At 36.2% G+C, this 18,373-nt stretch overlaps 2 protein-coding genes and 1 pseudogene across 2 annotated transcripts; all 3 read right to left on the bottom strand.

Annotated features, from left to right (window-relative positions):
• Window positions 1–628: 628 nt before the first annotated feature.
• LOC129884865 (uncharacterized) lies at window positions 629–1,755 on the bottom strand. The gene has a single exon (XM_055959139.1). It carries the CDS (start codon window positions 1,603–1,605, stop codon window positions 1,102–1,104), a length of 504 nt encoding a protein of 167 aa, XP_055815114.1. The 5' UTR covers window positions 1,606–1,755; the 3' UTR covers window positions 629–1,101.
• A 1,662-nt stretch (window positions 1,756–3,417) lies between these two features.
• On the bottom strand, window positions 3,418–6,156 carry LOC129887005 (subtilisin-like protease SBT3). Its single transcript, XM_055961931.1, has one exon. The coding sequence runs from the start codon at window positions 5,875–5,877 to the stop codon at window positions 3,586–3,588; it is 2,292 nt and encodes a 763-aa protein (XP_055817906.1). The 5' UTR covers window positions 5,878–6,156; the 3' UTR covers window positions 3,418–3,585.
• A 4,303-nt stretch (window positions 6,157–10,459) lies between these two features.
• Window positions 10,460–13,039, bottom strand: LOC129887003 (subtilisin-like protease SBT3; annotated as a pseudogene).
• Window positions 13,040–18,373: the final 5,334 nt, after the last annotated feature.

Raw genomic sequence — 18,373 nt, 5'->3', positions numbered from 1 at the left:
TTTCTCCTCCTAATGCTTCACATCAATGAAGCATTACAAAAGAAAATTTATTTAGTGTACACAATACAGTAACCATGCAGAGCTAGCGGACTACAAACAAATTTTCTCCAAATCTCATTCATCAAACAATTATATTTTATATATATATAAATAAGGTTAAAATTATTATTTTATGCATATAGAATAATTATTGAATCTCTTTTAACTTTCTCCTACGTTTACTTTTTATATTCAAATTTTATAAGTAAAAATTCTGATTCCATCACCACCCAACACTTACCACTATATACAGTCCATCCTAGTATTAACTCTACGCATAAGTTAAGATTTTTTTAAAAAAAAAATTAAAGAGAATTTTTTTATATAAAAAAAGTAAATTGGGGGGACACTTCTTGTTACTACAGTTGGAAAACATCAAAAAATTAGTTAGCATCATCTTCCTTCCTTTGTCTGATTCGTAAAATGGAAAACTGAACTTTATTACTATTGCTAATATCTATGCCATTTAAAAATTCATATGAATTAACACGAAATACAAGTGCATTCCACGATTTCAAAAATTAATTTTATCTACTATCACAACAAATTGACCAAGAACCCCAATAAGGGGATAAAAACTTAACTACTTAAATCATAATAAATTGAGTGATTTGATATAAATATCTACCATAAAACAGTAATTATAAATACATAGTCAAAATCTTCGGTTTGATTGAATTTCAGATATAATTGGAAAATAATTCCTTCCCTCCAACCAGTCATGAAAATACCGAAGATTACAAACCCCATAACTATTTTAAAAGAGCAATCCGATGCATTAAAACTTTTGTTTTGCACAAGGTTTGGAGAAAAGCCTGACCACAAGGTACGCAACCTTACTTTATTTCTGCCAGAGACTATTTCTAACACTTCAACTTTACCAATTACTCAAAGCTCTCATTCAAACCCTATAACTACTCTATTTTTGTAAAATCTTAGTAACTCAATTGCTAAGTTGTTGGCGAGATTTAAGAATCCCAGTTGTCAATGTTGAAATTCTATATACAAAACCAAAAAGGAAAAGCTAAAGGAAAGAGATAACCGAAAGATCTCTGGATATCTTCAGTTATTGCAAAAAATGCTTCTACCGTCTGTTGCTTCCACATCTTCCTCGTCTTCATCTCCACAATTATATACAGATTCAATCACAAGAAGAAGTTGATCATCCAGATACCTCTGCAACATCATCGTCTCTTGACTTCCATCAATACTACCTTCCGCTCTCTCACACCGTCGCTGCCCATCGCCGCTGCCGTCGAATCCCTCCGCCGATTTCCACAGCGATCGGCCGCGGCGGCAATAGCATATTCGGTAGCAGATTTCAGCAGCACAAATGATAGGGCAAGTAGCACAAAATAGAGGAACGAGAAGAGGAGAGCAAAGAAAGAGACAGAAGTAGCGGCGGAAGCGACGACGACTTAGCCAAGAGGTGAGGATCATCATGGAAAGGGAAATCGGAGATGAAGTTTCAAGTGTTGGGCGATTTTCATGTCGAATTGGGAGCAAATTGTGGGAAGAGGGATTGTCTTTGTTTGGGTTGAAAGAGAAACAGCACCAGTCCCACATGACTTGGCAATTTTCATATGCATAATCAACGTGGGAAGGAAGGGAAGATGATAGCGATGGAGAGATAGAGAGAGAAAATCACTTGATTTTTCTAGTGTGAAATGCGATTTTTCTGTCCTGATTTGCCAAATTTCCATTGTTTGTACGATATATTTTTCTGATTTTATTTTCCGACGACACCTCTAATTAAGAGAGGAGCAGTCAAGTCATTTCACCGCATTTTTTGGTATTAATTTTTTGTGGAAGTTTATTATGCATATATTTGACTAATTAATTTAATTTTTTTTATTAATATTAAAATAATAATTTATGTTTGATCAATATTTTAAAAATGCTTAGAAAGTTAGTACTTTTTTCCAATTCTCTAAAATGAGTTTTTTTTTTTTGGATATTTAGATGGAGATGGGAAGGGGTGGGCATGGTATAGTAGGTATCGGATATCATATTGAAATCAATTTTTTTAACAGTGTGATTTATGTTTTATGGTATTTGGTATACATTTTTAATAAGTTTAGTATTCAGTATGATATTTGATATTTATAAAAAATATCAAAAATCATATCGAAGTATATAGTTACATAAAATTCATATATATGTAACTATATAACACTAGCAAGTATATAAAATAGTAACTAATTATTTAGATATTGAAATTTTAATTACTATATCTTTATTTAAATGTTCTTTTCGGATGATTGTTTAACAAAGAAAATTCTTTGTACTTTATTTTGAATATTTTTTTTTACATGTATAAGATATTAGTATGATATAATTAAGACGTTTCTTGAAAAATCAAAATCACAATTGTTTATTATACAAATATATGTAAGTTAAAGATTTGAAATTGATCGACCTTAGATAACAGATTTACCGTAGCGTAAAATATCAAAATCAAATTTTAAAATATCAAATCATACTTAATTAATTTGATATCATAATGATATAATATCTTTGAAAATTGTAAACTAAAAAGGGGAGCTGCACGATTGAGATTCAGTTTGTTTTCCTCCAAATATTGAAATGCAGGTTAGCTTATATGTGTTGGCAAATGAATGTGAACATGTGATTGCTAGCTAGGCTACATAGATCTAACTAGTTGAATTAAATAAATCTAAGTGGGGCCATAATTGTCATATTACTTTTTTTTTGGTGGAAAATTGTCATATTACCACCCTCTAATCTCTACGTGTTTTTTTGAAGGAATTTAGGTAGCAAGCCATTAATTTGTATTATATTAATAAAATAGATTTTATTGATACTACTTTGCTAAATAAATTTTTGTACTTGAGTGACTTTTGAGATATTAATTTATTAATTTAATTAATCTTCAAAGCTAAATTCAAAATCCATCATTGCTTGTTTGTATATATATGTGCATTAAGAAACTAAGTAAGTTTACTATTTTATATTTATTTAATATTTTTTTAAAATCAAGTTTTCAATTAATGAACATGAATTAATTTCTTTTGATTAATTAATTTGACAAATGAATATGAATTATTTACATAGTTTTTCTATATTGGTTAAATGTATATTTTTAAGACTAATAACTCACAAGAATAAAATAGAAAGAATAATGTCATTTATGCATTGATTTTGTGAAATGACAAATATTAAAAATTATCTATTTTTAATAATAAAATAGAGAGAGTAGTACTCAAGCTTGGAAAGTGATGGAGCTGCAGCATTTGTAATTCTATTTTGTCCATTGATAGTAAACGAAAATGGTGTATATTGTACTATATGTAATAATAGGTGAAAACGTTAGAGAGAAAAAAAAGAGAAATGTGCACTAATAAATACTCCTGAACAAAAGTATAAACATTATTTATTAATTTGGGATAAGCACAGACAATTCATACAGTATACATGGTTTCCCATCTAGCTTTTTCTTTGTTCTTGTGTTTGGTACTTCCAATTCAAGAATCTGATGGCTCTATGCATCCCAAAGCAAAATATTTCATATAATAGCAGAATTTATTACCAGACCTCAATAATGGGAGATGTTACTATCGGACTTCTAACAGAATGGTTACCATTCTCTTCAACCCAAGTGATTGAGCCAACGTTTCTACTTTGATCCTCATCACCTAAATAGCGAATTGTCAAAGTATAACTTTGCTTCTCATTTTTGTTCTTAAACACCAATGTTTGTGGTGACACTGAAATTGTTGAGTTCTTGGGAGCTTTTAGCTTTGCTTTATATGTAGCTGCACCTTTACCAACATTTGTAACTGTCCTCTTGAATTTCTGCTCCAATAAGGTGAAGTTGCCCTCAATGCTGTACAAGGCAATGAATGATGGGTAATTGAGATCAGCTGATGGATTTGAGCAGTTGTGGTTGGCTGATGATCTTGCAATTGTCTTGAATTGCTCTTCTGTGAAATTCAGAGAGCATAGAAGATTTACGTAATCTTGTGGAGTAGCATCGTATACTAGGCCGGGATCAAGAGCTCTGTTGGGATCGACGTGCCCTGATCCCATGTCTAGGGGCGTGGCAGCCTTATTATTGTCGGAGTCTTTAATAGGTTTTCGAGTGTTGTCCAAAGGATCAGCTGTAGTCATCATGGCAGAGCGAATAGCTGAAGGACTCCACTCAGGATGCGCGGCTTTTAGCATTGCTGCAATTCCAGCAGCATGTGGTGCAGCCATTGATGTGCCTGATTCAAGAATGTAATCAGTGGACAATTGTATGTTTGTCCCAATACTTGTAGCAAATACGTTTGGTGGATATGCTGCAAGAATCAGCACCCCTGGTGCCAATATATCTGGCTTTGCAATTCCCAAGTAGCTTCTGGATGGACCCCGTGCGGAGGATGCAGCAACAACTGGTGCTGGCTTTGCATCTAGATACGTCTCTTGGAACGTGATGGTGGCTGTGGGATTGACGCTATTTTTCACATAATTGATGACTTGCTTCCCTTCCTTTTTGTTAATCACAACTCCAGGGTTGGGAAATGTAGCAGATCTGAACACTCCTGGATCCTCAGAAATAAAGATGCCTGCTTCAATTCTTGCTCGAGTGACAATACGCATTTGATCAGAGAAATCCCCATTATCATCACATATAATGATGGTGCCTTGGGGATTTTCAATTTGTGATAGCAATTCCTCCGAACTGCAATCAGATAGAGTCGTGTTGTAAATCACCGGAGAATCCCTGACAAAGCCTCGTGCAGGAAACAAGCTCCACCCTCTAATTTTTAAGCCATTTCCCAAAGTCAAAGTTCCTGCAAATGTCCGGTCAGTGTGGCCTGATGCCACACACAAGATCCATGGAGATCCGTTGTTTAAACTTCCAATCCCTGGACCTCGATTTCCAGCTGAAGCTGAAACCAGCACTCCCCTCATCATGGCTCCAAAAGAAGCAATGGATATAGCATCTTCATACAAGGGAATGAAACGGAACCCATAAGAAATGGATATCATGTCAACACCATCCGCAACAGCTTGGTCCATAGCAGCAATTAAATCTGAAGTAAGGGTTCCTTCATCAAAGCTAAACTTGTACACAGCTAGCCTAGCTCGTGGAGCGATCCCTCTTGCTGTCCCTGGTGCATATCCAAAATGGGAAACACCTTTCGCAAAGTTCCCAGCAGCAATAGAAGCGCAATGTGTGCCATGACCATCAGTATCCCTGGCAGAATTCATGGAAATGTTCACAGTGGGATCATTAGCCAAAATACCCTTATTGAAGTAATTAGCCCCAATGAGTTTTCTGTTGCACATTGAAGCGTTAAACTGTGTGCCTGGCTTGCAAATTCCTTTCCACCTTTTGGGGATTTCAGGCATACCATCATCTTGGAAACTCGCAGATTCAGGCCAGATGCCAGAATCAAGAACACCAATGATCACATCTTGGCCTAAACCAGAAGCTGGCCATAGACCAGATGAAGGATTGAGCTTGAGGAAATCAGAAGTGTGGGTAGTATGAGGTTCCACAGTTCTGTCTTTGTAAGCTGAAATGAAACCTGGTAACTTCTTCAAAGCTGCCAGTTCATCTTTGGACAAAACAGCACTGAATCCATGAAATACATTGTCATAAGAGTAAACAAGTTTTGGAGCAGAGTGGAATCTGTCTACTGATGAAGGAACGGAAGCTTTGATGGAATCAATAGTGGAAGTATGCCAATGATGGTGATCATGAAAGACAGTAGGCATTAAAGATTTGTCCAAATGGACAATATAAGTGAATCTTTGTGCTATAGCCAAGAAACAGAACATATGAGCATAAAGAAACCATGAAAAGAGGAGAAGATGAAGTAACTCCATTGTAGATCTTTGTGTTGACTACACACTTCAGATTCAAGTGACTTTATATTATAATGCTAGCAGCATTTGGTTGTTGCAATAATAAAGATAAGGCAAGTAAAGTGAAGAATGAAATGAGTTAAAAAGGGTAGTAAAGTTGTACTAATAGTAAAGATAGGCGGCTAGTATAGATATCCGGTTCTTCTCACTATGTCTAATCTTGCAGGCTGCTAGAAAGGAATCTGTATGTCACATGACCCTATTGAAGGCAATGTTATTTACTACACTATATTATTCTTAAGTACTAATTTAATGAATTTTTGAGGCCAGATATGGCAGAATTCTGATAAATTAAATCAAATATCTCTCCTTGGAAGAAAACGAGAACTCAATAATTGAGGGTGTTGCTTTCACTCTTTCTCTATGTTACTATATAAGATTTTCTTTAGCTTTTGGATAATATAATCTAACTTTCCCACTTGCTGATGATTCAGCTACTGACATTAAAAGCATTTGTTTACAAATTTGGAGAATTAATCAAAATGGAGAAAAAGAAGATTTTGAAAAGAGAAAATCAGTATATGATTACTTTTTTGTTGAAAAGGCCTTTTTTTTTTGGTGGTCCCTAGTTTGATTAATGAGTCAAAATCAATGTAATTAGATTTAATATTGCCGACAGTCAGCTTAATGTAATAGGAAAAAGAATAACAGGGATCTCGAATCGATCTTTAATTTGTGCTGGACATTATAAGTTCTACAGTATTATTAAGTGCCTTGTGCTTGACTTTGAAGTACACCTTAATTAATGGGAAGTTCTTCAGTTAATTAGACCACCAATTACTAAATCGGTATTTATATTATTTATAGAGAAAATATCAGACTTTTTAAAGAGACGGTACTTGTTTTACCAGGTAGATATGCTAAGTTTATTGAAACTCAAATTCAAAATATGAAAAAAGGTTAACTATACAAAATTGAACAAAAATTTCTTTCAGTTAATAATTTGATCTAAATCTGTCCCATATTATCAATAATTTAATCTAAAAATGTCTCAAAATTATTACAATCAGCATTATCTCATCCGTAAGTAGGAATTGTGAAAATATCATATATCTATGTTTAGTGGAAATAAATTTTGTTAAGGGCCAATTAAATGAAGGAAAAAAGATAAAAAAAAAAAATATCTCTCTAATTTCGTTGGCATAATAAGTCTTTTCACTTGATATCGTTTCATATTTATACCCTCTAACTTTAGATGTGAACAAGTAGATACTTAAACTCATATAAATTGAATAAGTAAATACACACGTCCTACATGATAATTTGCGCCCTATGTGTACGTCTATTTGTTCAATTTTATACAAATTAAAGTGGCTACTTATGCACACCCAAAATTAAAAAAACATAAATATGAAATGACACCAAGTTAAATGACACATTTATATATTATGCCAATTTCGTGTACTAATTAGGCATAATACATAAATATGACACTTAACTTAACTTCAGTCGGTAACTATGACTTTTAATTTTACTAGTGCATAAGTAGACACTTTAACTATCCAAAAGTTGAACAAATAGACACATTCGTCCTACATGACATCATACATGACAATTTTGTGTCTTATGTGTATTATGTCGTGTGTCTACTTATTCAATTTTATACAAGTTTAAGTGTTTACTTGTGCACACCCAAAATTGAAGGGTATAAGTGTCGGCTGAAGTCAAATTAAAGGACATTTATGTATTATGCCTATTAATTAACTTTTTCCTTCGTTATATATTATCAAATTATTTACACAGTTACAACTATTAAACTTAATAAAAATACCCGTAATTTGGATGTATTTTCCCTAATCAATCAAAATTATCCGATTTCAATTTAGGTGACTAGGGAATTTGGAAGTCCCGAGTCAGGGATCTGTTGCGAGTCGGTACTGTTTCCATCTATTTTTGTTGCTGGGTTCAGTCCGTTTCGTGGTTATCCATTGATTTGGAGAGGAACAATTTGAAGAAGAAGGCAATCCGCCATTGAAGCTCGATCAAAGCTCAAGTTCGAAAAATTGAATTACCGTAAACAAGTTCGGTTTCAACTTAATATTGTTGCAAAAGATTATAAAGGGTCCTGGAGAGTTCATATATGAAATTTGAGATAATTTAAGGAAGGATTGGTGTTTTTTTATCGGATGTCCCCAAAGGGACAAAAGAGGGAACATGTAATTTAAGTGAAATTTGGTGATTTTGGCAGATTCGGGAAAATCCATCCAAATAAGTAGTTTTGTGTTTAGAAATGGTAGGGGTATAAACAGCTAGTAGTATATCGAAGGCATAAAACATAGATAGACATTTTAATTTGGGATCAACTATCAACTAAACACTCTAATTTTGAGAACATATATCCAGACACCTCTACTCATCCTTTTTGTCCGTGAACACTTAATGTGATCGTGACACATAAACTTTGAAAGTGTCTAGATGATCATTTTGTAAATTGAAATATTCAATTTATATTGTGCCATTGTGGAGGCGAATTGAGGTGTCTAGTCATAGTCGAAGTATTTAATTATCAGTTAAAGTCAAATTAAGATATTTATCTAGTATTATGCCTAATTTTTTTTTGTCTAATGTCAATATTTTAGTTGCCATTGATTACAGATTGACTTGTCAATTGTTAAAAATAAAATAAATCAAATTAAAGAAAATAGGAACCCAACAAATAACAAGTAAAAATTAACTTATACTAATACAAAAAACCAACTACCAAAGTGTAAATTTAGGGGGCCCACATAGAAGGGTCTGGAGTCTCGTTTTCCATGCTGCTCTCTCTGTTATAATGTTGGCGTCGATGAAGGTTTAAAGTCTTTTTTTTCAACAACGAAAAATTAATAATTTTATGTGTCTTCTTGAGCGGGTAAAGTGCTTCACGGATGTGGAGCACGAATGCATAAAACCTTTTGCTTTTCCTTTTCCTCCTTCGCTTACAATTACTTTCAATTCCAACCAATTTTTAATTAATGCATTCATTAGAACCCGACAATATGGTGCCACTGAGAGGAGGAAATATCTGGAAGTTCAAAATTTGATAAGTAAATACTCTATTTATTTCAATTTTCTTATGTTGTTTTAATTTGACATGAAATTTAAGAAAGTAAGAGTTTTGAATCTTGTGCTCTTAAACTAAAGATACATATGTATCAAAATGTCCTTTAGGCCTCATTTATTTGCACTTAATGAAGGTCTTAATCTTAATCATTAAATCTGATTGTTTTCTAGGACTGAATCTTAATCATTTAGATGTCAGTCATTAAGTCTATTTATTTTCAAGGTCTGAATCTTAATCATTAAGTGCTTTTGTTTTTTTATCTTACAACCACTGAATGAGTCTGAATAAATAAGATCTATAACAAAGTCTTAATATCATTAAGATGTCTATTTAAAAATTTCTACAAATGTAATAGTTCACCGTCGCTCCATCTACTTTCACCCACTACACACAAACTCTATCAATCACAACCACCTACTATCCACAACCTACAAGCTAGCGCGCAATGGCTGAAAAGCCGCTGTTGCTTGCTGCTTGCAAGCTCGAAAATCTCTTTCAAGATAGCAGGCGACCAGAAGCCTCTCTCAAGTTCAAGAGTTTAGAAAGGCTCTTAGCAAACCACCATCCTCAACCGAACCATAACTATCACCAATCATCACCACCTATCATCCACAACCACCATCCTCAGCCCAACCACAATTACCATTAATTATAAAAATCAACCGTCATCACCATTAGCCATCAATAACAATTATCACCACTAGTCACTATCAATAATTATCACCGTTAGCTATTATTATATATCGCTAACATCCATCATTGTTCACGACTATTATTAGTTATCAATATCATTTTACTATTAATTATCAATTGCTACCAATAATAACCACGTCAATCACTAGTACCAACTACTATACCATAATACTACTTATAACCACCATCAATAGTGAACACCACCCCAAATTGGCACATACAATCACCATCATTAATCATCACCACCACTAATTGCCATATAAAAATTTAAAAATATTTTATTGATAAAATATTAGATCAATTCAGTATTTTATTTGAATTTTATATTTATTATTTTTTAAAGAAAAACAATTTTTATACATTCAGATGCTTAGAAAACCATCAGTCTTAACTATTTAATTTTCAGATCTTAATGTGACATCTTAATATTTAGATGCGTATTCAGATTCATACCTCTAAATTTTAATACACATTTTAATATTCAGATGTGCATTTGGATTCAAATATCATAAACTTAATGCAAATCTCAATATTCAGACTTGCATTCAGATTCAAACGTTTAATTTTAATGAAAACAAATGAGATCTTAATCCTGTGGTTTTAAACATATAATGTGGAAAGTTGAAATTAAAAAAGAATTGTCTTAAAAATATTTTTTCTTTTTAAACGGATTAAAAAGAAAAGTAAGACAAACAAATTTAAATGGAGTAAATACTTATTATCCTAACTAGGTTACAACATTGCTTTGGTTGATTACATCTCAATCATTATCCTTTTTACGATGATACATGTCTCTCATCTAAGCTAGAGTTTGGATAAATGGAGAGATATAAAATGGAGAGGAGCCTCTTCCCAAAACTCATGCGCATTCCCAAACAACATGCTGAGAAGTAGAAAGAACAAGTTGCTTCTGCTCAATTTCCCTTCTTAAATGTTCTTCCATAATTCTTTCTCAAACAAACATATTTGATGTGTTTTCTGGAATTCTTTTGTGTGCGTACATTATTTATTCCCATATTTACAACAACTTTTGATTCAGTATATATACATAATACTTCTTGTCCTACTCATCACTACCCCAGACATCAATAATCCTAGATATCACTATAGGACTTCTAACAGAGTGATAACCATTTTCTTCAACCCAAGTGATCGACCCAACGTTCCTACTCTGATCACTATCACCTCTATACCGAATTAACAAAGTATAGCTTTGCTTATCATTCTTCTCCTTGAACACCAGAGTTCGTGGTGACACTGAAACTGTAGAATTTTTGGGAGTTTCTATCTTTACTTTATAAGTTGCTCCACCTTTACCAACATTTGTAAGGGTTCTCCTGAATTTCTGCTCCAACCAGGTGAAGGTGAAGTTTCCTCAAGGCTGAAAGGGTACAAGGCAATGAATGATGGGTAATTGAGATCAGCTGATGGTTTTGAGCAGTTGTGGTAATTGGCTGATGACCTTGCAAATGTTTTGAATTGCTCTTCTGTAAAATTCATAGAGCATGTAAGATTTATGTAATCTTGTGGAGTAGCATCATATACTAGGCCGGGATCAAGAGCTCCGTTTGGGTCAACATGCCCTACTCCCATGCCTAGTGGTGTGGCAACCATGTTATCGTCCTCTCTAATAGGCTTTTGAGTACTATCCAAATGGTTTGCTGTGGTCGTCATGGCGGAACGAATAGCTGAAGGACTCCATTCAGGATGTCCACCTTTTAGCATTGCTGCAATTCCAGCTGCATGAGGAGCAGCCATTGATGTGCCTGATTTAAGCTCGTAATCAGTGGTTAATGCTATGTTCTGAATACTTACTGAAAAGAGATTAGGTGGAACCGCTGCAAGAATCAGTACCCCTGGAGCCATAATATCTGGTTTTGCGATTCCCAAGTAGCTTCTGGAGGGCCCTCGTGATGAAAATCCAGCAAGAACTGGGCCTGGCCTATCTTCATCCACATATGTTTCTTGGAATGTTATGGTGGCCGTGGGAGCAACACCGTTTTTAACGTAATTGATGACTTGTTTCCCTTTCTTTTTGTCAATCACAATCCCGGGTAGGAAAAATTGGAGGACGTGAACACTCCTCGATCCTCAGAAATAAAAATGTCTGCTTTAAGTCTTGCTCGATTGATGTTAGAAATTTGGATAGAGAAACCAAAACCATTTTCATTTGCATTATAATCACAGATGACGATGGTGCGTTCGGGATCAGGAACTTGCGATAACAATTCTTCTGAATTGCAATCGGATAGAGTCTTAGTGTAAATAACCGGTGCTCTTGCAGGAAATACGCTCCACCCCCTAATTCTTAACCCATTGCCCAAAGTCAAAGTTCCTGCAAATCTCCTGTCAGTGTGGCCTGCTGCCACGCACAAGATCCATGGAGATCCATTGCCTAAACTTCCGACGCTTGGACCTCGATTTCCAGCTGAAGCTGAAACCAATACCCCCTTCAACATAGCTCCAAAAGAAGCAATTGATATAGCATCTTCATACAAGGGAATGAAACGGTAACTAAAAGAAATGGATATCATGTCAATGCCATCCGCAACAGCTTGGTCCATAGCAGCAATTAAATCTGATGTAAAAGTTCTTTCACTAAAGCTGAACTTGTACATAGCTATCCTAGCACGTGGAGCAACCCCTCTTGCTGTTCCTGGTGCATATCCAAAATGGGAAACACCTTTGGCGAAATTTCCAGCCGCTATTGAAGCTACGTGTGTGCCATGACCATCAGTATCCCTGGCAGAATTCATGGAAATGTTCACTGTGGGATCATTAGCCAAAATACCCTTATTGAAGTAATTAGCCCCAATGAGTTTCTTGTTGCACATTGAAGTGTTAGATTGTGTTCCTGGCTTGCAAATTCCCTTCCACCTTTTGGGGATTTCAGGGATACCATCATCTCGGAAACTCGCAGATTCTGGCCAGACGCCAGAGTCAAAAACTCCAATAATCACATCCTGGCCTAATCCAGAAGCTGGCCATAGACCAGATGAAGGATTGAGTTCGAGGAAATCAGATGTGTGGGTAGTATGAGGTTCCAGAGTTCTATCTTTGTAAGCTGAAATGAAACCTGGTAACTTCTTCAAAGCTGCCAGTTCGTCTTTGGACAAAACAGAACTGAATCCATGAAGCACATTGTCATGAGAATAAACATGTTTTGGAGCTGAGTGGAATCTGTCGACTGATGAAGGAACAGAAGCTTTGATGGATTCAATAGTGGAAGAATGCCAATGATGGTGATCAGGAAAGACATTAGGCATTGAAGATTTGTCCAAATGGACAATGTAAGTGGATCTTTGTGCTATAGCTAAAAAGAGATGAGCAGAAAGAAACCATGAAATGAGGAGAAGATGAAGACAATAAGGTAACTCCATTCTAGATGAAGACAATAAGGCAACATATTCAAGTGACTTCACAGAAGGCGAAATGGTGAGATGAACCCTTAATACTCATATGAATTTGTAGTATAAACCCTTCTACTTAATCGTTTGACAACTGAATTCTTAAATTCAAATAAAATGAGTTTTTTAAAACCTTTCAATAATGTGTGTAGCTCACTCTTTCTTACATAAGTGATATGTCACATTCACGTCAGATATAATTGATGTCAAGTCATAATTATCTTCATAACTTATTTTTAATTATTAACCAAAATGTTAATTAAAAATAAAAAATAATAAGTTTTCAATTTAACAAAAAAATAAAAAATGCTATTTCTCTCACCTCTCCTCCACCTCCCCCAACCACCGTCAAATCAAGATAGACCAAAATTCTTCTGTCAAAACCCTACAAGGGCATTTTAGGCATAAAAACGGAAATGGGGTGGGACCGACCTCCCGACACTGAAAAATTTCGTTCGAAAGATGGAATCATAGATTCCGTCGATACGAACACAACAAAAGTTACCGCATCATCAGATTCAACCTACAGCTCTTCGAATTCGCAAAAGAATGAAGTGATCACTGTTCATTTTTCTAGTGAGGAGTTGCTGCAAGCTAAAAAAATCATATCTCTAAGGAATCGTGGATTACTAAATGTTATAGGGACTACTGGTGATGATTCTTCATCACATATACGACGTACAGTTCAAATAATCAACAAATTGGCAGCAATGAACAGGCGCAGTCCATCAGCAGCGCCGCCAGAGCGCCGTAAATGCGCCTTCAATTTTCAGGCAGCTCCGGCGACTTTCGAGCCATCGCACCACCTGGGTTTTGCTCGCAAGGACAGGCGCCTCTCTGGGAATAAATATTTCAGGTGAAATGATCGCCGGCAAACAAATTGACGCCGACGCTGTAGCTCCGGTGATCCAAATGGGACGAAACCAATGCCAAAGTGTTCACGAAAATGAGGAGCATCTCCCAAATACCAGGCGCCATCTCGAATCACAACCACATGCTTCGAATTTCTCTTTGAACACTGCCATCAATGGTGTCGCCGGAGCTTCGGCGAACCAATTGTTGCGCGACCAATGCCAACTGGTTCAGGACAGTATTGAGAAGCTCCCCACACATATGGAATATCTCGAATCATCACCAAATGCTTCAAATTTGAAAAGTCGTCATGACGACTGTCAAGGTGAAGCCGCCGGAGTTCAGGTGATCCAATTGCAGCAACACCTATACCAAAATGCTCACATTGATGATGCCAGTCCAAAAAACTATTCAGGTTGTTTCAAATTTCCCTCAAATAATTCAAATTCGAAAAGTCGCAAAGGTGTCCATCAGGTGGAAGAATAATGTGAGACTGTAGATGGTGCGTTGCATTCTTTAATGCATCAGGACAATACTCATCATCAAGAAAATGTGCATCAATGTCAAAGAGATCAAATAACTAATACACATGTTAGACTCAATAACGACCATGCTGATCATACTGAGCAGGAGCTATTGACAGTGCCAAATGATCCCAGTGTTCAGAAAATCAGAGCTTTTGCTCAAGTATCACCAGGTAAGTATCCTAACCTTGATAGTCATATTGTTCATGATAGAATTACTTATACTAGTATTCAAGCTCAATTGCAATCTAATGCAATTGAGCCAACCACTGTCTTAAATTCTAATATGCAGCCTATTGGATTGATTTCTAATCCTATATGTGCTGTCCAAATTGGAAATGGAATTACTGCGAAAAATATGACTAGTGTACAATCTGAGTTAAGTGATAAAACTAATGGTAAAGGTAAGAGCCAAATCCAACAAGGTGGTGTGAGCAATCAACATCCCAAAGGTCCTGCAGTAAACCAAACAGCCGGTCACAAACATTACATTCCCAACTCTGCTCCCTTGAAAGTTTCTAACAACTTTGAGGTGTTCAATCCCAACAACCATAAAAAAGATCACAACAACCATCCACCAATTAGGAACAATCATGCTCCCAAAATCAACAACCAAACCAGAACTCCTATTCCAAATACTCCCAACCCTCCAAATCCTATTGTGACACATACTCTTGCTATCAGACTTAGAGCCCAAGAGGCCCAAAGTGCTCCTATAGGTATCTCTCCCCCTAAAATCACCACAAAGCAAGGATACCCTACAGTTTTATTCTCTAAAGAGGACTTCATGGTTAACTTAGCAACTAAGTGTAAATACACCTTTATTGGGAAGTTTACACATACAATGCCAAGGATGGAAGTTATTAGAAAAGAGTTCATCCTACAAACTGAGCTTAAAGGAGGGGTTAAGCTGACTCACTTCAACTCCAGACACATCTACATTGACTTGGACAATGAGTTTGATCACACAACAGTGTGGTCAAAAGGAAAAATGTTCATCCAAGGCCAGCTCATGAGGCTATAGCTTTGGACTCCCATATTTAAACCAGAGGAGGAAACTCCCTTGGTACCTATTTGGGCAATCCTACCAGAACTTCTTTGGCATTGCTATAGTATGGAAGTGGTTACACCTCTTTTGTCTCCGATTGGGAAAGTGTTGTTCCTAGACTTGGCAACATATAAAAAAACTAGAGGTAGTGTTGCTAAAGTAAAGGTTCAAGTGGATCTTACAAAACAAAGACCCCAACATGTATGGATGGGCTTTCAAAAAGATGTGAATAGCAAGGGTAGATGGCAACCAATTCAATATGAAGGGGTGCCTGAATATTGCCAGCAATGCAAGCATCAAGGCCACACTCACACTACCTGTACAGTGAAGAGAAGAGAAGAGGAAAACAGGCAAAATAAAATTCAACAAGAAACTGCTGTAGACAAGGACAAAACCAGCACAGGTAAGGCTAATGAACAGCATTTCCAAGAGAAAAACAACAACAAGGAAAAGCAGCCTAATAATGTTGATGAAGACCATGAAAATAACCAAGAAAAAGAGGAATGGCAAACTCAAAAAAAGAAAACCAAGAAGAATAACCAATCCCACCAACAAGGAACTCTTTATCAAAGTAAACAAAGCAGGATGCACCAAGGAGAAAGCTCAAAAATGCCTCAACCAACAACCAGTGATAATCAGCAACCAAGGAACATACTGCCATCAGGTACTTGCTTTAATATTAATAATGATAATTTCCAAACATGTAATATTGTCTCTGGAGTCCAGAGTCATCACCCCCTCCCCATAGAATATTGGTTCCCAATCCCCACAAGCCCATTCAGCAGGTGTTTAAAAGGAAGGAAACTAGCAAAATTGCAGAAAAGCAAACTGCTGTGGAATGCAACAATGCCAAAGTCTCAGGTATTGACTCAGTGCTCCCACACCCCCATGGATCCCCCAATAGCTTTAATGTTTTAAATACTGTTGCTGTTGTGGCTGAAGAAGTTTATGGAGGTGAGGAAGGGGGAACACAAGAGACACCCACTAATGTGCAGGAAGAGGAAACCAGGGAGAGGGAAAATCCATTAGTTGACCATAGGGAAGACCACAGAGCCCCTGCAACCACTCCTCCAGATGTCACAAGGTCCAATATGCAGGTCCAACAAGTTGAGGTGCAACATATTTCTGACAGATTCCAGGCAACTCAAACTGATAAAGGAGATGCTGTTTCTCCAAAGAGCAGTGATCAAAAGCATGGTGTAGAAATTCTGTTTATGAACAATAAAAGTACTTTATCTTTGAGTAAGAAGAAGAGGGATGCAATAAAGAAACAGCAAAGTAAACCAGGGCACACTCACTCTGAAACTTCTCAGCAGAGGGTAAACTATGTGTTGGTTGAACAACAGGCTGGGATTCATGTGCCACCTCTTCAGGCTCAGACCACATCTACTGAGATATGTGTACTCAACAAGAGAGTCATATCAGAAGATTGAGAGGATGAATATAGAGTTACTCACTCTGAAGATGAAGAGGACTCTGACCAGAGGGAACAAACTAATAAGGACGATGAAGAAACTAGTGCATATCCTTTGAGGACATTTGATCCTACCACAGATACTATAATTCAGGATGAAGTACTGCAGATGTCTGAGAAGCAGGGCCTATTACCCAGGGGTCAGCAGGGTAAGAAAAAAAAAGAAGCAAGAGAACTCTACCAGTTCAGACAATGCTGCTTGTAAGAGTAGCATCAACACAAGGTCCAAATCCATGAAATTTTGATGATGAATACAATATGCTTGAATGCAAGGAGTATTGATACTCAAGGTGCCTTGGATAGACTCCAAAAGCTTAAGGATTATCACAAATTATCTATGTTGACAATACTTGAACCATTTGCTAACCAATCACAGCTCAACCACTACAGAATTCAGTTGAGAATGGACAGTGCCATACATAATCCCAATAACAAAATTTGGTTATTTTGGACTAAGGATGTGGACTGCTCCATTATAGACCAAGACGAACAACAGGTTACATGTGAAATCAAACATGTGGCCAATCCTAACCCTCATATTATTACATTTGTTTATGCCAAATGTAAGGATTATATGAGAAGAACTCTTTGGGATAAGATGCTGCAGTATGCTGACACAGATAAACCATGGTGCATTATTGAAGACTTTAATGTGACCACTGATGTTGATGAAAAGCTAGGAGGACAACCATACAATATGAACAAAAGTTTTGAGTTCATAAGTGTAATTGAGGCATGTGGTCTTACTGATCTGGGCTTCAATGAGCAGAAATTTACATGGTGCAACAACAGGGACATGGAGGTTAGAATTTGGAAGAGGCTGGACAGGGCCATGGTGAATGATAGGTGGTTAGAGATGATGCCTATGACTACTGTGGCTCATCTTGCTTCTACAGGTTCAGATCACTGCCCCCTTTTACTGGAATGTAAGGAGACTCACACTACTCCTATCAAATATTTTAAGTTCCTTAACTGTTGGGTGGAGAATGGGACCTTTTTGGATACTATTGGAGACTGTTGGGAAAGACCAGTAGAAGGTAATCCAATGAGAGTATTCCATTTGAAACTTAAGAGGGTGGCTAACACCCTTAGTAGCTGGTCAAGGCAACAGTATGGGGACATATTTGAAGTTGTCAAAGAGTTTGAAGAGAAGGTAAAGCAAGCAGAAGATGCTCTCATCCAGGACAAGTCTGAAGATAACAAGATCAAGTTAAATCATGTAAATGCTCAGTACATTAAATACTTGAAGACTGAACAATCCATCCTTAAACAAAAAACTCACCTTCAGTGGTTTAAGGAGGGAGATGCTAATTCCCAGTACTTTCATGCTATTATAAGAGGAAGGAGAAGAAGATTATTCATCCATCAGATTACTGATGAGTAGGATAATACTATTCAAGGAGATCAGAATATAGC

This window comes from Solanum dulcamara, chromosome 4 (genome assembly GCF_947179165.1).
Source record: "Solanum dulcamara chromosome 4, daSolDulc1.2, whole genome shotgun sequence".
Classification (NCBI taxonomy): Eukaryota; Viridiplantae; Streptophyta; class Magnoliopsida; order Solanales; family Solanaceae; genus Solanum; species Solanum dulcamara.
This window is presented reverse-complemented; position numbering and strand designations above follow the sequence as displayed.

Bases quoted from the DNA above. Each gene is read 5' to 3' on its own strand.
- LOC129887005 (XM_055961931.1), bottom strand. From the start codon at position 5,877: ATGGAGTTACTTCATCTTCTCCTCTTTTCATGGTTTCTTTATGCTCAT.
- LOC129884865 (XM_055959139.1), bottom strand. From the start codon at position 1,605: ATGTGGGACTGGTGCTGTTTCTCTTTCAACCCAAACAAAGACAATCCC.